The 18,935-nt window shown below is 60.8% G+C and overlaps 1 protein-coding gene across 1 annotated transcript in view; it reads left to right on the forward strand.

Annotated features, from left to right (window-relative positions):
* Positions 1-18,935, forward strand: part of GSE1 (Gse1 coiled-coil protein) — a 34,454-nt gene that overhangs the window by 13,234 nt on the left and 2,285 nt on the right. Inside the window, exons 3-13 of the mRNA XM_007468414.1 lie at positions 3,308-3,483; positions 3,929-4,126; positions 4,738-4,929; positions 5,390-5,676; positions 6,255-6,579; positions 8,991-9,604; positions 10,581-10,693; positions 10,932-11,202; positions 12,596-12,709; positions 13,508-13,873; positions 15,552-15,833. Of these exons, the coding sequence (XP_007468476.1) occupies positions 3,308-3,483; positions 3,929-4,126; positions 4,738-4,929; positions 5,390-5,676; positions 6,255-6,579; positions 8,991-9,604; positions 10,581-10,693; positions 10,932-11,202; positions 12,596-12,709; positions 13,508-13,873; positions 15,552-15,833 (2,938 nt within the window). The remainder of the gene's footprint in view (positions 1-3,307; positions 3,484-3,928; positions 4,127-4,737; positions 4,930-5,389; positions 5,677-6,254; positions 6,580-8,990; positions 9,605-10,580; positions 10,694-10,931; positions 11,203-12,595; positions 12,710-13,507; positions 13,874-15,551; positions 15,834-18,935) is intronic.

Below are 18,935 nucleotides of genomic sequence, written 5' to 3' on the forward strand. Positions count from 1 at the left end.
GGGGGGGGGGCTTCCTGAAGTCCCGGCACGTGAGTCACGGGGGGCCCTCCCGCGCCCTGGGGTCACCGGTATTTCCCAGGTAGCGGGAGCTGTGGCAGGACAGATGCAATGACAAATAGTCTGTTTTAAAGCTAACAGGGCATGTCTGCCCGGCTGCCCAGTGGAAACCTCTCTAATCACCAGAGAATGAAGGATTCTCTTCCCTCCTTCCCTCTCCCCCCAACTCCTTCCTTCTTTCATCTCTACAGCTGCACCTGCAGCCGCTGCTCAGAAACTGAGCAGCTGCCCGCAGATGTTCCTCGGGGCGAGCCCGGCCGCGGGCCGACGCGGGGGCCTGGCCGCCATCATCGGGGGCCTCGGGGTGGCCGGCTGAGCCTCCTGGGCCCGGCCTGGTTTGGGGGCTGCTGCCCGGGCCCACCCCGCCTGACCTCGTTCCCAGGTGCCTGTCATAAGCTTGGCAGGGCTCCAGCCAGACGGGCGCATGGGTCTGGCCCACTGGACCCCCTGCCTGCCAGCCCACGCCTCCCCCCGCCTCTCCAGCTCCTTGTTTGTCCTCAGCCGGGCTGGGAAGGTGCCATCTGGCCCAGCCGCCTTCCAGCAGGGCTTTGTCCTGCCGAGGGTTGATGGGGGCTTCTGGGGACGGCGTTGAGTTGGGGCTGGTGCGCTCGGGGCCCCTCCCCTGGGACAGGGGCTGCCTGGGGCCCCTCACTCTGCTGTTTGATTCAGCAAACAGTGCCGGAAGCGCGAGGAAGCGTGTGGTGGCCTGGAGTTGCCTGGAGCTTGTCCCCAGATTTTGTCCTTAAATCGAGGTCCCCTCAAGGACTTCGCTGTCCTGGGCTGACGGTGGAGAGGCCCTTGGCTGCCGTCTTCCTCCTACTGCGGCCTGAGGGGAGGAGGGGCCTTGCTGCCAGCCTGGAGGCAGAGCCCAGGTCACCCTGGATCCCATCACCCCAGGCATTTATCGGGGGAGCTGCCCTGGCACCTAGGGGGCCTCCGGCTGCAGCCACTGCGTCCCCATCCAGAGAGCATCTGAGGGCCATGCCGTCCCTTGTCTAGTCCATCGCAGACCTTGGGCACAGGGCCTCTCCACTCCACAGTGGCCCCCGTGAGGGGCAGGCCCCAGAGCGGCTGAGGAGAGCCTTCGTGCCTCGTCGTGGGGGTCAGCACTTGTACTGGCCTGGCCCTGCGCCAGCAGAGGGAGGGGTGTGAGGGGGACCCGGCACGCTGAGGACAGCCTCTTGGGTGGTAGTGTCGACGGGGAGCGCGAGAGGGTGTAGGGGGGTGGGCTAGGAGGTGCAGCTGCTTGTGTGAGACCCCCGTTTCCCGTTTACACCCGTGCACCCATCCCTGCTGCTCTGTGAGCCGCTGCTGTGATTGCACGTTTGACAGCTGGGGGAACCGAGGCCCAGGGCAGTTATGGGACCCGTCCAGGGTCTCCAGGACCAGACGGGAGCCACCCCGCGCCGGACCCCGTGTAGAAGGCTCGTAATACCCGGGCGGGGGTCCCGGGCTCCCTGCCCTGACCCGGGCTTGGCGCACGTGTGGGTCCCACCCTTGACTGCCGCTTTGTGACCACCCATCCCGGGAAGGGCAGGTCGGAGTTCACGCACCACGAGGGCCCCTCCGTGAGCCGAGGGGCTGTGCCCACACGTGAGAACAGATGTGGCCGCTCATTAAAGATTCCAGTCAGGGGCCTGTCTCCTCCAGTTAACGATCAGTGCCGCTGTGCCCACCCACCAGCACGTTTGGTAAATATGGTGACGGATGGGCCCCTCATGCTCCGCGGGGTCATCCTCTGCTGGTGTGGAGGTGGAGGGGTCGCCCAGGGGTCTGTGCAGTCTGTCTCTTGCCCCCCCTACCCAGGGAGTGAGATGGTTGGGGGTCTCTGCTGCCCCATCTCCTGACTCTGACGGGAAGGTTACTGGCAGAGTCAGGGCTGGAGGAACAGTAGAGGGTGTCTCCTTGGGGACAGACTCTTGTCACCGCCCCAGGTACAGTGGTCATTCCTGGACACGCGCCACATCAGTGAGGAGACAGAGGGTTGTGGCCCAGCGGAAACACCGTGGGTTTGGGGTGGACAGACCTGGGCCCACGCCCTGCTTGCTGCGGTTGATCAGGGGCGGCCGGGCCTGGTGCCAGGTGGCGGGCGTCGTGCCATCTGGCCAAGGAGGGGCCGGGTTGTGGAGCTTTCGGGGCTCAGGGGAGGCCTGGGCCGAGATATCCTCACCTTAGGCTGAACAGGGTGTCACGGTGACGGAGCCTCCAGACTGGCGGCCGCTCCCGCGTCCAGAGCGAGAGCCTCTGGCTGCTGTTGACGCTCGGTGCCTGCCGTGCGGCCCTCTCTCAGCCGTGTGAATGACCCCAACGACAGAACCTTTCGATGTGTTGTGGACGCTCCTGTGGGCGGGCGTGCAGGACGGTCCTCCGTGTGGCTGGGGGTTCTGGGGGCCGCCTCCTTCCCCGTCCTGCCTTGCGTGAGCGCCTTCTGGTTTCTCAGGGGTCTGCCTTCCCCGCCAGGCCCCAGGTCACTCTCTGTGTCCGGGAGTCTGGGGCAGGCGGGCCCACAGCCCTGCCCCCATCAGTGTGCAAAGGTCCCCAGACAGGTCTGGCCAGTTGTGCTCTGGTCGGTGCCCTGGCCGCCCCGGGGTTTGTCTGGGGGACAGCTTGGCATGCCCTGCCCAAGGGCAGCAGCAGCTTCTCGGCCACGTCCTCCGTGGGCACCGTGGGCCGAGAGGTATCTGTGATGCGGGCCGGCAGCTGGCAGCACAGCTGATGCTTTGGCCCCTTGGGATGCCGGTGCATGCCTGGTGATCAGTGGCCAGGGGCTCCGCGTGGTTCTGTCACAGCCGCCGCAGTGCAGAGCTCACCGCCGGGGGTTGAGGGGGACTGCGGGGCCCACCATCATCCAGCTCCCGCGTCTGACTTTGGAGCAGGTGTGACCTGTGGGAGATCTGTGCTGGGAAGGCACGGGCGGCCCTACTGTGCTGTGTCCCCTGGCGGGCACTCGTCTGGACCCCAGTCCTATCCCAGGGCGTCTGTCCTTTCCTGTCGCCCAGATGTGTTTCAGTCCAGACCCACCCATCATTGGAACCCGTGTCCTCCGTGTCCTCCCTTCTTTCTGTTCCGCCTGCCACGCTGCTCATACCGCAGGTTTGGGTGGAAAACCGTAAGGAAAGGCCATCTCTAGATCGTGCTCTGAAGCATGAACCCCGCCCCCCTCCCCGAGTCTGGAGGAAGGCCTGGCTCGTCGTTGGCCGTGGTCAGAGCCGCCCGCCCCTGCCCTGACCCACTGCTTTCTGTCCTCTAGCAAGACGCTGGCTCTCGGGGCAGTGGCAGCGGTCGGGAACGCCTCATCGTGGAGCCCCCGCTGCCCCAGGAGAAGGCAGGGGGCCCGGCCATCCCCTCACACCTGCTCAGCACCCCCTACCCTTTTGGCATCTCCCCCAGCTCGGTGGTGCAGGACTCCCGCTTTCCTCCGCTGAAGTAAGTGCAGGTCGGGGCCCGGGGAGGGCACGCGTGCTGGGCTCTGGACCCCTGAGGCTCTGGCCGCCAGGCCAGCCGCACCAGCTGAGCCCAAGAGCCGCCAGATGGTGGCTCAGCCCCGGGCCGGCAGCCCCGTCTGCGCCTGCTGGCCGTTTCCACGCTGAGCCGACGGCTGGCTCTGCCGTCTGCCCGACCCTAAACCCCCAGTCTGGGGCTCCCGGGGCCAGGGGTCCCTCCAGGCCGCGGATAGCGGCCCTGCGCCCACTTGGTGAGGACGGCGGGGGCCGGGGGGGCCCAAGGAGCAAGCAGCTGCCCACCTGTGCCCTGGGCCTCCTGCCAGGATCTGTCCTTGCGAGGGAGGCATGGTGGAAGTGCCGGGAGGTTGGCCCGTTTCCCGGCCTGGGGCTCACCTCCGCCTTTCGTCCTCTGTCTGTCCCTCCCGCAGCCTCCAGCGGCCCGTGCACCACGTGGTGCCCCCCAGCACGGTGACAGAGGACTACCTGCGGAGCTTCCGGCCCTACCACACCGCCGAGGACCTCCGCGTGTCCTCCCTGCCTCCCCTGGGCCTAGACCCGGCCACCGCCGCGGCCTACTACCACCCCAGCTACCTGGCCCCGCACCCTTTCCCCCACCCGGCCTTCAGGTGAGGCGCCCCAGACCTCCCCACCCACCCTTGGGCAGACACTGCTTGGGGCCAGATTCCCAGGGAGACCCCAGGCGGCCACCCCTCCCAGCCCTGCAGATGAGCCGTTAGGACTTTACCCCCGGAGGGAAATTCTGTCCGAGCTGGCCTCGCCCCAGACCCTCCCTCTCCCGCCATCAGCTCCACTGGTGCACTTAAGCGTTAAAGCGCAGAGCGCAAGGTTTGTGTGCGACCAGGAAACCCTGCTGGAGACGGTGCTGTACCACTGCTCTACCGAGAAGCTTCCTGCGTCCTCCGTGACGGGTCGGCAGTTATGCTGTGGACCACCCCTCCCCAGACCTGGAAGTCTCCTCGCTTGGCCTGGGGTGGCCAGCAGGGCCTCGGAGCCCTGAGCTGTTATCATCTGTTGGCCTCTGGGAGGAGGGGGCTTTGCGTCTGGCTGTGGACGTGGACCCTTTCTTCAGGGCCTTCGTGGAGGCTCTGTGGCCGTCCTGCCCTGTCCGGCGCCCCTGGATCAACAACCGTACCTGGCTGGGGCACCTGGTGGTGGGGCTGGGTCTTGCCTTTTTTCCTTTACGTTCCGTGCTCACTAGCGCCATCTTCTCGCACAGGATGGACGACTCCTACTGCCTGTCGGCCCTGCGGTCCCCCTTCTACCCCATCCCCACCCCCGGCTCCCTGCCCCCACTGCATCCATCAGCTATGCATCTCCACCTGTCTGGGGTCCGCTACCCGCCCGAGCTCTCGCACTCGTCTCTGGCGGCGCTGCACTCGGAGCGGATGTCCAGCCTCAGTGCCGAGAGGTAAGCCCTGTCTCAGGCCGGGTGTCCTCTGCTCTTCCCTCCCCGGATGGCAGAGCCTGGCTGGGCCGTTTGTGTGTGGCCAGGCGGGCTCCTTGGCCACTCGGGTCCTGGGTGTGTTCGCCTGCACACGGGGCGGTGACGGTGGGTGCTTGGAGCTCCTGGCCGGTGCCTGACGAGGCTACATCGTCAGACTCTCCAGCCCCCCGGCCGTGAGCTTTCCATGGCGCTTTGGGAGTTGGTGCACAACTTTTGATCTAATGGACTCTGAGTCTCTTGGCGCGTTAACGAGAGGAGAACCCGCCTCACCTCCCATCACCGTTCGGATGGGAATGCTGGCTTTTTCACGAAAGCCTTGGTCTCGGGCGTCAGCTCCTTGCTTCCGGGGGTTCTCCCTAGCGGCCCGGCCCGGCCCCGAGCGCCCCCGCGGTGGAGGCCACATCTCCCTCTGCTCGCCCCGCAGGATGCAGATGGACGAGGAGCTGAGGCGGGAGAGGGAGCGCGAGCGGGAGCGGGAGGCTGACCGCGAGCGCGAGAAGGAGCGCGAGCGGGAGCGCGAGCGGGAGAAGGAGCTGGAGCGCGAGCGGGAGCTGGAGCGTCAGCGGGAGCAGCGGGCCCGCGAGAAGGAGCTGCTGGCCGCCAAGGCGCTGGAGCCGGCCTTCCTGCCCGTGGCCGAGCTGCACGGGCTGCGGAGCCACGCCACCGAGGAGCGGGGCAAGGCCTCGGAGCAGCTGACCCCAACCCGAGCAGGTACCCGAGGGGAGGACCGTGCCCGGGGAGCTGCGTGCTGGGCGGCTCCCGAGGAAAGGGCCCTGCCGCGTAGCCTCTACCCGCCGGCCTGGAGCAGATTCACACCATGCCTTTTGCAAGCTACGCGCCTGATGTCCCCGCGCGGGGAGCCGGGGGGGAGAGGCACACGACACAGAGAAGACAGATGTAGGTAGACAGCTGAAAGACTGCGCACCGTGGTAAAACGTGACATAATTCTTAGGAAGGGATAGTTTTCAGTATTTTTTAGCCTTAGTTTTTAACATTTTACCTAATTTTATCATACGTACGCGTAATCTAACTTGTAGCACCCGGCTCGGGTGATTCCCAGAGTTCAAGTCTGCTCTGGCGTGTGGGCGTGAGCCTGCCCCACACGCCCACACACCCAGCGTGTCACCCGGATGAGGCGCGCGCCCGGACCGTCCACGCCCCCGGCCGTCTCGGCCCGGCCGCGGGGAGGCCCTCGGAGGGTGGCGTGCGTCTCCTCCGGGAGGACGGGCAGCGGGGAGGGACTGAGCCTGGTGCCGAGATCCCGCCGTGACAGCCTTTCTCCCCCACAGAGAAGCTGAAGGACGCGGGCCTGCAGGCGCCCAAGCCCGTGCAGCACCCCCTGCACCCGGCGGCCGCCCCGCACCACCCCGTGCCCGGCCTGCTCTCCACCCACGGCCTGCTCTCTCTGCCGGGCAGCAGCGCGGCCACGGCCCTGCTCCTCCAGCGCACCAACGAGGAGGAAAAGTGGCTGGCGCGGCAGCGGCGGCTGCGGCAGGAGAAGGAGGACCGCCAGTCGCAGGTGTCTGAGTTCCGGCAGCAGGTGCTGGAGCAGCACCTGGACCTGGGCCGGCCGCCGGCACCCGCGGACGCGGAGCACAGGCCCGAGAGCGCCAGGTGGGCCCGGGGATGGGGGCGGCGTCTGCACGAGGGAGCCCGCGTTTAACGAGAGCCTGTGATAGGCTTCCTGCGAGCCTGCGTGTTGTCACTTGTGTTTCATTTCACCTTCTAACCCCCCCGCCCCCCCCGCCCCCCCTAACCCTAACCCTAACCCTAACCCTAAGCGCTTTGGCCTGGGAGGAGGGAGCGGTGAGGAGGGAAGGCGGTTGCTCAGGGTCGTCCATCCCCGAGTAACCTGTGTCTACAGCCCCGGCCCAGCTGCGTCCCAGCAGCGACGCTCGCGGTGCCTGAAGGAGGGCGACGGAGAATCTTCATTCAATGATTACGTCCTTTCCATCTCCTTCTGCCCAAACTTTTTTTTTTTTTTAATGAGAAGGGGGATTCCTTTTAGTTTTTAATCAAACAAATTAATTTTACTGCTTTTGTAATTTAAAAAAATACCCGTTTCTCCGGCCCTGTTCTAAAATATTTCCAAGAGGCCTTTGCACGTGTCTCTGGGACCCCTGGCTGCCGACACCTGCCTTGTGAGCTGGGCCCCTTCTTAGAGCTGCCCGTGAGGCCTCGCTGCTCCCCGTCTGCTGATCTGGCTGTCATCTTGTGTCCCCCACCCCACCTTCCCTCCCTCCAGGGCTCACTCTGAAGGGCCAGGCTGAGACCCACACCAGAGTTGGTGGCGAGAGCCTGGCCAGGCCTGGGGCACACTGGACACCGCTCGCCTTCTCCGGGCCCATCTCCCTCCGCTTTGCACAAAAGAGCTTGGGTGGGAGGATTTCTGAGCCTCTTGCCAGCCCCTGATGTCCATGGTGCTGGGTTTCTGGGTCGGAGGCGTTGTAAATGTCCACTTGTTCCCTCCCTCTTTCTCCAGCTGGTGGGTTTTTTTTCCTGTGTCCTGGGCATGGCTGGCCCGTCCAGCAGTCCTGCCTCTGCACCCACTGAGGGGATTCGCTTGCTAATCGGGTGTGACCGGGAGTGCACTGTGGCCAGGCCCCTGCCTGGGCCTCCTATGTCCTCCGGCCTCTGCTCCGCTCAGCGTGGCCACAGCGAGGTCTGTGCTGCAGACGGTCCCTCTGCTTCTCTGGGCCCGTCCGAGGCTACACAGGGGCTGTCTCATCTGCTTCTGAGCTGCCCTCTGTTCCTCTGGTCCCCGTCACACCCAGGGGACTGGGTGAGCAGTCAGCACACGTCTAGCATCTCCTGATAAATTCAGGGCGTGCTGACTCCCGAGGGTGGCTTCCTCTGCTTGGGGCCGCAAGATCCCAGCGCAGCTGTCAGGGCCTGTGTGCTGCTGCCCCCAGCAGGGGTGGCCTCTGCCTCGGTCCTCACCTGGCCTCGGTGGTCCCCACAGCAGCGCGAACCTGAGGGTCTTTCGGGCCCTTGGGCTCCGGGTTAGAAAGCCAGCCTGTGCCTGGCTACAGCGCGTGAAATATTGCTTCGCTAACAGGTTTCATTGCGCTGCTGTTTACTTGAGGACTTATCGCTTCTCGATATGGTTCCCTTTCGTATCCACCCAGCAGAGGCGCAGTGGCCTTGGTGGCTCTGATTAGCCGGCCCCCTCCTCGGCCAGGCAGGAGGAGCCCTGGGAGACGGCTGCTCACGTGCCTGCCGTGGCCTCTGCCCTTCCCCTTCCGTCCCCTCAGACCTTACCCTCGGTCTCCGTGGCAGCGTGGGGCTTCCCTTAAGAAAATGGATAAACTTTGGAGAAACAGCGGCCACGTAGTCCTCTGGAAGGTGAACGTTGTTTTAAATGCACCGAGGAAAGAGGCACTTAGTTTGGCTTCGGGGCAAAGCTGCTTGTCTGGTGGACGGTCCCCTCCCTCCCTCCCTCCCTGTGTGTGAGGGGCGCGCGCTCCAGCAGGTGGCCTGGCTCCCTGGACCGGCCCCGGCCCGGGCCTTGAAGACCCTCTGGGCGTAGCTGCCGGCTGTGAGGGTGTCCATGGAAGCAGGTCGAGGCCGGCCTCTTGCTGCTGTGTGTGAGCACGGAGTCGGAGAGAGGAGGCCGGGCCCCCTCCGCATGGCTCGCCTGGAGTTGGGATCGGGTCGGGGGCGGGTCTGTTCTCAGCATGCTCGGAATTCAGGAAGCCGTGGCACAGGGTGAGCTGCTGTGAGGTCGCTGGTGAGAGACGGGCTCGAGCGGGTCTGGCCGGGCCGGGACTGTCTCTGCCCTAGACCCGCAGAGCCCATTGTTCTCTCCAAAGCGGGCCTGCAACACGCCTGCCGCGAGCTGTCCACAGAGAAGGCGGCGGAGCGGAAGGCCCGTCCTCCCTCCAGCCCTGGGACGTGGCCCAGAGGAGGCCTGCTCGCCCCTCCAGCTCTGGCCGGCTCGGGGCTCCCGGCAGGCGGCCTGGGGGCCAGGGTGGCTGGCGCGCCTGGGCCCTCGCGGCTGACGGCTGCTTCCGCTCCCTTCGCAGGCCGGGACCAAACCGTCACGAGCCGGGAGGCCGCGACCCCCCGCAGCACTTTGGCGGGCCCCCGCCCCTCATCTCACCCAAGCCCCAGCACCACTCGGTGCCCACGGCCCTCTGGAACCCGGTGTCCCTGATGGACAGCACGCTGGAGACACGGCGCGCCCCCGAGGGCCACCCTCTGCACGGCCACCCCGCCCCGTTTGAGCCCAGCCGCCAGGCAGCCGTCCCACTGGTGAAGGTGGAGAGGGTCTACTGCCCCGACAAGGCGGAGGAGGGACCCCGGAAGCGAGAGGCTGCCCCCCTGGACAAGTACCAGCCGCCGCCCCGTGAGGCGGGGGGCCTGGAGCCGCAGGCCTTCGCCCCTGCGCCCGCGCACTTCCTGGCGGAGCTCGAGCCGTCCACCCAGACCGTCCTGGGCCAGCCCCGGGCCCCGCTCGTCCCGCCGGCCCCCTTCGGGGAGACCCCCGGGCCCCTGAAGCCGGGCTCGCCCTACCGGCCCCCAGCGCCACGGGGCCCCGACCCCACCTACGTCTACGACGAGTTCCTGCAGCAGCGACGGAGGCTGGTCAGCAAGCTGGACCTGGAGGAGCGCCGGCGGCGGGAGGCCCAGGAGAAAGGTCGTGTCCCTGGCGGCCACGGCCCTCCCTCCTCCCTCCTCCCTCCTCCCTCCTCCTTCATTAACAGTGCAGCGTAAAGGGGAGGAGGCTGTCGAGAGCGTGGCCCGGGGCCCGGTGGGGACTCCTCTCCCGGGGCTGCTGTCCCAGTTGCAGGCGGGTGGGTGGCCTAGAGGGCGGGGAAGGCGGGAGCTCTGCCCGCCTCTCCTTCCTGCTCCTGCACAGGGGGGGGTGGGACTCAGCCAGCGGCATCCTGGGTTCCCCAAAGAGCTACGGAGAACAGGCGAGCAGGCCCAGGGCAAGCATGGCTGTCCCCTACCTTCACCCCCTGTCAGACCAGGAGGGATCGGGGACCCAGACCAGTTTCTTCTGCATGGTGTTAAGTTCAGCCTCTTAGCTAGAAGCGGGGGCCAAGGCCGAGTGAGTCTTGGTTGGTGTACGTTGTTGCTCTAGGCTAAATTTAGAGCCCCAGAAAGATTTTTCTGCTCCACTCACCTTGTGAGAAGGCGGGGGGAGAGCCCCGGTGCCCTCGGGTGCAGGGGTTGTGTCCTCTGCACGGGAGTTTGCATGCGTGCTCTGTACCTTTGAGGGGACGGGGACCTGAGTGTGCCTGTCCCCTCCCGAGCAGGAGGGAGCGGATGTGCACAGACAGCCTTGGGCTGCCGTGGACGTGGCCCCGGGCCTGTGTGACGAACGGTCCCCTGCTGGGGGATCGGTGTTGGCCAGGAGACCGCCTGGTCACTTGGGGTCTGTGGATCCAAGGGAAGCCTGGTGCTTGCTTTCTGCCCCCCACCTGCCAGCCCTAAGAAGCCCTAGGACTAGGGGTTAATGCACATTTCCACCTGGGGTGAAAGGAATCTGGCTTTGGGGGGGTGCTCAAAGGGCGGTAGGGCCTGGCCTGCCAGGTGGAGTGCCCTGCGTGTGTTCACTGGCGAATCGAGGCTCCCTGCCCAGCTGAATAGATCCGTTCCACCTCCAGGATACTACTACGACCTGGACGACTCCTACGATGAGAGTGACGAAGAGGAGGTTAGGGCCCACCTCCGCTGTGTGGCCGAGCAGCCGCCCCTCAAATTGGACACGTCCTTTGAGGTATCTGGGGTGCGTCGCTGCGGTCAGGCTCTGGGCTGGGCTGCTGGCACCCACCTCGGTGCCTGCCTCCGGGCTTGCCCACGCTTGTTGGGATGCCGTCAGGGCCCTCCTCCTCCCGGGCCCGGCGCCCAGTGGCCACGGCACGAGAGCTCTGAGGACCCCGGGAGGGGCCGCTGGGTCAGCAGAAGCACGCCACTGCCAGTGGTTTCAAAATCATTTGTTCTCTTTCCCAATCTAGAAGCTAGAGTTTTTGCAACTTTTTGGCTTGACCACCCGACAGCAGAAGGAGGAACTGCTGACCCAGAAGCGGAGGAAGCGGCGGCGGATGCTGAGAGAAAGAAGCCCGTCGCCCCCGACGGTCCAGAGCAAGCGGCAGACGCCGTCGCCGAGACGGGCGCTGTCCACCCGCTACAGCCCCGACGAGATGAACAGCAGCCCCAACTTCGAGGAGAAGAGGAAGTTCCTGACCACCTTCAACCTGACCCACATCAGCACTGAGACGAGGAAAGGTGCGGCCCGGGTGGGGCGGGGCCTCGGCCAGGAGGGCTGAGGGTCTCCGAGGCAGGAGGCGGGGCCTCGGGCCTCCTCCTGGCTCCCCTCTGCTCTCACAGACTTGCCCCACTGTCTCCGCCGTCACGCTTCTCTCCCCGTCGGAAACTTGCACGGCCCCCTTCAAAGCCTGTTTTCTCTTGTCTCATCCCGGGTGGAATTGAAGGCGCGCTGGTGTTCTGTGTACAGCCCACCGTGAGCTTGATGCCTGCTCTCGTCCCTTGTCAGGTCCCCCAGCGCGTTCAGCCCGCCCTGGGTGTGGGGTGGACGTGCACCTTCCCGAGCAAGGTGCTCAGGCTTCTCGGTAGCGGGCGTTTTCTCTTGGCGGCTGCTCTCGTGGCCGCTGGGCAGAGCCGGCACCCACTGAGTGGACGATCTGCCCTGAGAGATGCTTCCAGATCGGTCTGGCCACCAAGGGCCATGTCGGGGCTGACTCTTGGGCTGGAGCCCGTGGTGCGGTCTGAACGCTGTCTGGGGCACCTGCTGCCTTGGTCTGCCGCTCACGCTCGCTCAGTGCCAGGATGGTGGCGCAGGTGAAAACTAGGCCTTCCTGGGGTACGCACCCCCACGTTCCCCTTGCTGGCACTCGCGCGCCTCTCTCCAGAAGGAAGAGGAAAGCAGAAGTGCTTCTTGGTCGTGTAGTTACTTTCACTTATTTCCGTAGCGGGGGTGTAGCATTCAGTTTTTGTGTCGAACCAGTGAGCTGGAGTTCTTGCTTTCTCTTGAAGGGGCAGTGACACGATCACCAGGGCAAATCCCTGGGAACGTGCAGAGTTTTGTTTGTAAAGAGCATCTTTGTGCCTGACTTAATTCCTGGAGGACGCCGCCGGTGACGTGGCCACTTAAGTTTCAGTCCGCGAGAGGCCCCTGAACTGCCTCGGGAATCTGTGGCGTCAGATGTCACCGGGTCGGTGTCCCTTTTCCCTAAACGGCCGCCGTCGTGGGATTCGCACTCGCGTGGCAGGCGGCGGGGAAGAGACTGTCAGGAAGCAGCCTGTGCTCCCCAGGGCTCTCTGGGGCTCTTCGGGGTTGCTTCCTGTGTCGGGGCCGACTTTTTTCTCTTTTAAATAAATAAGAATTCGTTCCCAGAAGCTCGCAGGTACCAGTTATTTATTCACTGCACACACACAGCCGTTCTCGCACACACCTGAAATGTTCTGTAGTGAAAGCTGAGAGGAATCTGGGCTCGCTGTAAAGTGCCGTTTCTTCCTCTAAACCTATAGCCTGTCCCCGTGGCTCTGTGTTTCTAAAGGGCTCGCGCCTGCCGGTCGCGGCCTGGGCTGGACTCCTGCTCGCCTTCCCTCCCGGGGGTGCCACGATCCTCTTGTTAATCTCGGGCTGCTTTTCTCATAGACAAAGAGAGGCTTGTTGAGCTGCTCCAGGCCATGAAGCAGAGGGCGCTGTCAGCAGCGGTGGCAGACCCGCTCAGGAGCTCTCCGAGGGACAGTCCTGCTGGGTCCCTGAGCGGTAAGGCCAGCCCCATCCGCCACCGCCCGGGACTGTCCCGGGGGCTGCCCAGGGTCAGAGGCCACCACCCCAGGTCGTCTTCCTCCTGGACACAGCGTGTGCTGCTTTCTCTCCATCTCTCTCTCAAGCTTCCTGCGCGTGGGAAGGATCTCCTCGGCCGGAGCGCGAGCCTTGGCAGTCGGGGCTCGGAGGGTTCAGGGGGAGGGTCCCGGCTGCAGCACACTGTGCCCGGTGGTCGGCGTGGCTCTGGCCGCCGTCCGTCCGCCCAGCGGTGGCCCGGGTCTCAGCACCTGCTGCTTGGGCTCTGTGCTCCCGTCCATCCACCCTTCGCGCTCCTCCCGGCGTCTTTTTCTTGCTTTTTCTGCCTTGCAGGCCCCTCCAGTACCTGCTTTCACACCTCCTGTCTCTCTCTCTCTCCCGTGGCTCTGACTCTCCTGCACTGTCCTGCTGACAGAGCAGGAAATCTTGTTGGTCTGGCCCTGTTCTCAGCTCGTAATTGGATCTTTCTGGTCGGGTCGGGCTACGTAACTTCCTGCCTTTTGGATCGACCGCAAGCGACTTGCTTCTTCCTTCAGAGTCTTCTCTTCCTCTCAGATGCCCTCCTGGGGCACCTTTCAAGGATGGCCTTGCTGCTAAACACGCCCCGTCTCCGACCACACAGTGCACACTGACCTTTAGTTAAATGGCTCCGAAGTCCGGGTCCTTTGCCCTACGTCATTCAGTGCAAGCTCTAGACATCAGGGTTGGCCCGTTCACATTGCAGGTCTTAACGTGTTCCTCACTTTCTGTCTCTAAAAGAACCAGCCACGCAGCAAGCCTCTCTGGATACGGAGAAGCCTGTGGGTATCACTGCTTCCTTGTCTGACATCCAGAAGGCCACGGAGCCTGGGAGACTGGAACAGCTCCGGCCGCAGGAGCGAGTCCAGGAGCCAGCCCCCGCCAGCGGTGAGAAAGCCAGGCCGAGCGAGACCCCTGGGGGCAAGAAGAGCCTGAGCATGCTCCACTACATCCGGGGCCCCGCGCCCAAGGACATCCCCGTGCCGCTGTCCCACGGCATCAACGGGAAGAGCAAGCCGTGGGAGCCCTTCGTGGCGGAAGAGTTCGCGCATCAGTTCCACGAGTCCGTCCTGCAGTCCACCCAGAAAGCCCTGCAGAAGCACAGAGGTAACGAGGCCGCCTGGCTGTGTCGAGGAGCGCCACTCGGGGTGCGTGAGGCACCTGGCAGTAGAGGCGGGTTTTGCCTCTGCAGGTCCAGGGTGGGGCCTGGGAGCGCACCGCTTGGAGCGGGTGCCCGGGTGCTGCTGCTTCGTGGACCACACGTCAGGGAAGCTTAGGGAAGCTTAGCGAGAGAGGCCGTCTGAATTTAATAAGGCCCTTCGAGGAGCCTTTTCAGCGAAAACAGGATCCGTGCCTTCTGCAGCTGAATGATTTCCCAGCTTCCCCTACGGACTCACCTAGGAAGCTCCCTGTCTGTCCTTTGATAACTAGACTCAGCGAGCACTTTGTGTGACATACTGGTTGCTCCAGCCCCATGTGTGAGCCCCCAGATTCATGCCCCTTGGACATTTTGCTGGGAATCACTGCAGGTCAGAGAACGGGTCAGTACATTTCATTCCCGTTGATTAGAAAAGAATCCTCAGTGATTAAATCACTACTGAGTGTAAAATAAATTTCTGTACACTCCAGTAGCCAGAAGAAAGTATAAAAGAAATTTTATTACTGCAACCTACAAGAGCTGACTATTAGACATACAGCTCTGGCGTCAGTATCCTTCAGGTAAATTAACGCTGGCAGCAGAGATGAAATGATACTCAAAAAGCAAAGGGCAGTGGTTGTCGCAGTGATCTTTGAAAACAGCTCTCCAAGGCAGGAGGAGCGCTTTATTGGAAGTTTGTTGTGAATTTACTTGAACCGTATTTTTCCAGATGGAAATGTTTTGGCTGCGTGACTAGATCAAACCCCTCTGTGCTCCCCCCTAAGACACACCCACAGAGGCTTTTCGGTGGCCCGAGGACACATTTTTCCTGCCTCATTTCAACCATTCCCTGATGTTACACTTGTTTTGTCCGGACTTTAAAAGTCACCCAGCCCCTGACAGTTGGGGCCGTACCGGTCCACTGACTGCCGGAGGCTGCTGTCCACGCGGGGAGGCACCTTGCGCCCGTTAGACCACCAGCAGCAGGGCCACAAGGCAGAGCGGACCTTGTCTACACAGGGCCCCGCCAGTTAGCGGCCTCCTGGTAGCCGGCAGGGCACGGGGTGTGTTCAGGGACTGGGAGCGCCTGCATTTCCTGACGAGCGGGGGCAGATACTTACTGAGGGCCCACTGTAGACCGAGCTCAAACCCACAGTTTCACAGAATACGACGTCGAGGCTCAGGGCCTAACACAGCTGAGCCTCGTACACGTGGTGCGGTTAACTGAATCTAGGCCCCCTGCCGTCTTATTTACTTATGGCTGCACTGGGTCTTCGTTGCTGCACACGGGTTCTTGTCTAGTTGCGGCGTGCGGGGGCTACTCTTCGTTGCGGTGTGCGGGCTTCTCATTGCAGTGGCTTCTCTTGTTGTGGACCATGGGCTCTAGGCGTGCGGGCTCAGTAGCTGTGGCTTGTGGGCTGTGGGGCGCAGGCTCAGCAGCGGTGGCGCACGGGCTTAGTTGCTCTGCCTGCTGCCGTAAACGGCTCTCTTCAGCCCTCCGGATGGTGCCGTCTTCGGTCTCCGAAGGGCACAGGCCTCACCATGCTTCGTCTTGTCCACAGCGAGACCTCAGTCACACTGACCCCGTCGCCTGCCCCCAGCACAGGTCCCCACGGGCCCTGTGATGAGCCGTCTTCTCTTCCCCAGGAAGCGCAGCTGTGCTGTGCGCAGAGCAGAACCACAGCATCGACGCCTCTGTCCACTACAACATCCCCGAGCTCCGGTCCTCCAGCCGGCTGCCTCTGCCCCAGCGCGACGGGCAGCAGGAGCCCCCCGCCGGGAGGAAGGGCCCCCTGGCGCAGGAGGTGGACCCGGACTCAGAGGAGGAGGAGGACGACGACGACGGAGAGGGTGACGACGAGGACCCCCCCAAGCGCAAGTGGCCTGGGATCGAGGCCGTTTTTGAAGCTTACCAGGAACACGTAGAAGGTACGCAGGGGAGCGGGAGGCAGGCCCTGGCGAGGGGCCCGGGAAAGACGGGGAAGGAAAGCTTAATAGGCCAGTCAGCGCCAGATTTTGTCGCCGGGCTGGGGACTAAGTCATGGCACCCGCTCTCAGGGTTCTCGGGGTCCCTGGGCCACAACTAGGCAGAAACACCGGAAGGTACGTCTCCGTCAGCCATTTCGCCTATTTCCAGAACCGTTCCTCGGGCTCCTGTGGGTGCCCGGGCTGGCTTACAGGGGCAGTTCCTCACGGACAAACCTGAGGCCATCCTCACTGGAGAAATTTAAGCACCAGGCGCCCATCCCCGCTCAGCATGACAGCACCCACCTGGGCCTGCTCGCCCTCGGCTGTCTTCCATTGCACTTCTAAACACTCTATCAGTCCTGACACTTGTGGCTACGTACAAGGGTCCTGGAAAGTGCAAAGCTGCTTCACTTAGCCGAGCCCCACATGGCCAGGCTGCTCAAGTGTGCAGCGTCTCGGCGACGTGGCGGTGTCCCCCACATGCTCTGTGGTCCTCCTGGACTAGAGCTTTGTACGGGAGGCGAACCCTTGTTGGCCACCAGCATGTCAAAACCCAGGCCACTGCCAACCCCAGATTCTGTTTCTTACCATATCATACAGGAGTCTTATCATGAATATCACGATCTTTGCAAATATTTTAAAGTAAGCATTTTAAAACGCACCGAGTACAATCAAAAGGAATGCCCACATAGCCACAACGTGTCAACTCCTACGTTTTGTTTATTTACTTTTTATGGACGTGTATAGTTGATTTACAGTGTTGTTATTTTCAGGTGTGTAGCAGTGATTCGGTTATACATTCAGCTCTTTTCCATTGTGGGTTTATCACAGATATTGATATAGTTCCCTGTGCTGTACAGTACAGTAGGACCTTGCTGTTCACCCTATTTTATGGATAGTATCAACTCCTACATTTTGCCTCCTTTTCTCCTTCAAATGAAACCCTCGTTTTGAATTTATTAAGTACATATATATATCCAGGAGGATATGTGTCAATAGCATTCCTTTTTATTTTAACACAGCGAAATGTATCCATCTTTTTCTGGGTTTATTTTTTGGTGTGGTGCCTTGCTGGAATTCCTTCCCTACCCCAAGGACATGGTAACTAACAAATGCATTTCCTTCCAAGTCTTCAAGTTCTGCTTTTCTTATGCGTAGAATTCATTTCTGTGGATGGAGTAAGGAAGTGCAACTCCTCCTCTGCCACCCAGACAGCCAGTGATCCTGGAGGTCTGTGGGGTACCCTCTTCCCCATGGGGTGTGCTCCTGGCAGGCAGTGTCCTCCCCGCGTGCCCAGGCCCGTCCCTGTGTCACTGCCGTAGCTTTGCAGCTCCCCGTTGCCTGGAGTAACTCACCCTGACTTTTCTGACAGCTTAGCCGTTCTTGGCCCTTGGCTTTCCCTGGTGTATTTTAGGATCGCCTTTTTTGTTCCACCCAAAAAACTTAGATTTTCAGGTACACTGAGTTTATAGAGTTGGGGAAAATGGACGTCTTTGACGGTGATGTTACTCCACCTATGAATATGGCGTTAAATCATTTTTGCTCCGTGAGCCGTTGACTTTCCTTTTATTTTAGGTATCACTTAGTTGGTTACTGGGGATGTTTTAGTTTCTGTCGTCCCTTATTCCTTAGACGATCATAGATGATCAGGCCTGCCAATAAAAAGTTGTATTCTTTCCTTTTGAATTTTGTATACATTTCCTTTTTCTTGCCCTGGTGCATCGCCTAGGATCATTTGTAGACTGTTGAACAGGGACACCTGTGGGGCTCTTTTCTGTGAAACTTTACGAGCGCTCCAGTAAGTTGCTGCTGAGTTTTCTGGTGTGCGGTTGTTGAAAGTCAACTAATGTGTTTTCTGGATTTACTGAGATGAGAACCTTGTTTTGCACCTATTGATGTTTCCTGATGTTGCTTGCTTACTCCTTGCTGAATTGCATTTGATAGCACTTCTAAGATTTTTAACTTATATTCTTAGGTGGTATTAGATTGATTTTATTGGACTTTATCCTGCTATCATGACTGTTCTAGCTTCTATGAAATCAGTCAGGTAGCCTTCCCTGGCTTCCACTCTCTGATGAAACACTTCATATAAAGGAGGGATTTATTCTTTTTTTTTTTTTTTTTTTTTTTTTTTTTTGGGGGTGTGTTGGTTTCACGTGTACAGCACAGTGATTCAGTTGTATACATATACATATATCCACTCTTGTTTAGATTCTTTCCTCATACAGGCCATTACAGAGTACTGAGTTCCCTGTGCTATACAGTATAGGTCCTTATTAGTTACATATTTTACATATAGTAGTGTGCACATGTCAATCCCAGTCTCCCCAGTTTATCCCTCCCCCCACTTTCCCCCCTGGTAGCCATAAGTTTGTCTGCTACATCTGTAACTTTATTTCTGTGTTGTAAATAAGTTCATTTGTACCATTTCTTTAGATTCCACATACAGGTGATAGCATATGATGTTTGTCTTTTTCTGTCTGACTTCGCTCAGTGTGACAATCTCCAGGTCTATCCACTGTTGCTATAAACGGCATTATTTCGTTCTTCTTTATGGCTGAGTAAGATTCCATTGTATATATATGCACACGTCTTTATCCATTCCTCTTTCGATGGACGTTTGGGTTGCCTCCATGTCCTGGCTATCGTAAGCAGCGCTGCAATGAACATTGGGGTACACGTAAACTTTCGAATCGTGGTTTTTTTCCAGATATAAGCCCAGGAGTGGGATTGCTGGATCTTACGGTAATTCTTTTTTGAGTTTTCTGACGAAGCTCCATACTCTGTACCCTTGTCCATCGTGGCTGCACCAGCTTATACAGGAGGGTTCCCTTTTCTCCACACCCTCTCCAGCGTTTATTGTTTGTAGATTTTTTGATGATGGCCGTTCTGATCAGCGAGAGGTGGTACCTCAGTGTAGTTTTGATTTGCATTTCTCTAATAATTAGTGTGTGTGAACATCTTCTCATGTGCTTTTTGGCCATCTCTATGTCTTCTCTGGAGAAATGTGTTTTAGATCTTCTGCCCTTTTTTTTTTTTTTTTTTTTTTTTTTTTTTTTTTTT

This window comes from Lipotes vexillifer, unplaced genomic scaffold, assembly GCF_000442215.2.
Source record: "Lipotes vexillifer unplaced genomic scaffold, Lipotes_vexillifer_v1.1 scaffold23, whole genome shotgun sequence".
Taxonomy (NCBI): domain Eukaryota; kingdom Metazoa; phylum Chordata; class Mammalia; order Artiodactyla; family Lipotidae; genus Lipotes; species Lipotes vexillifer.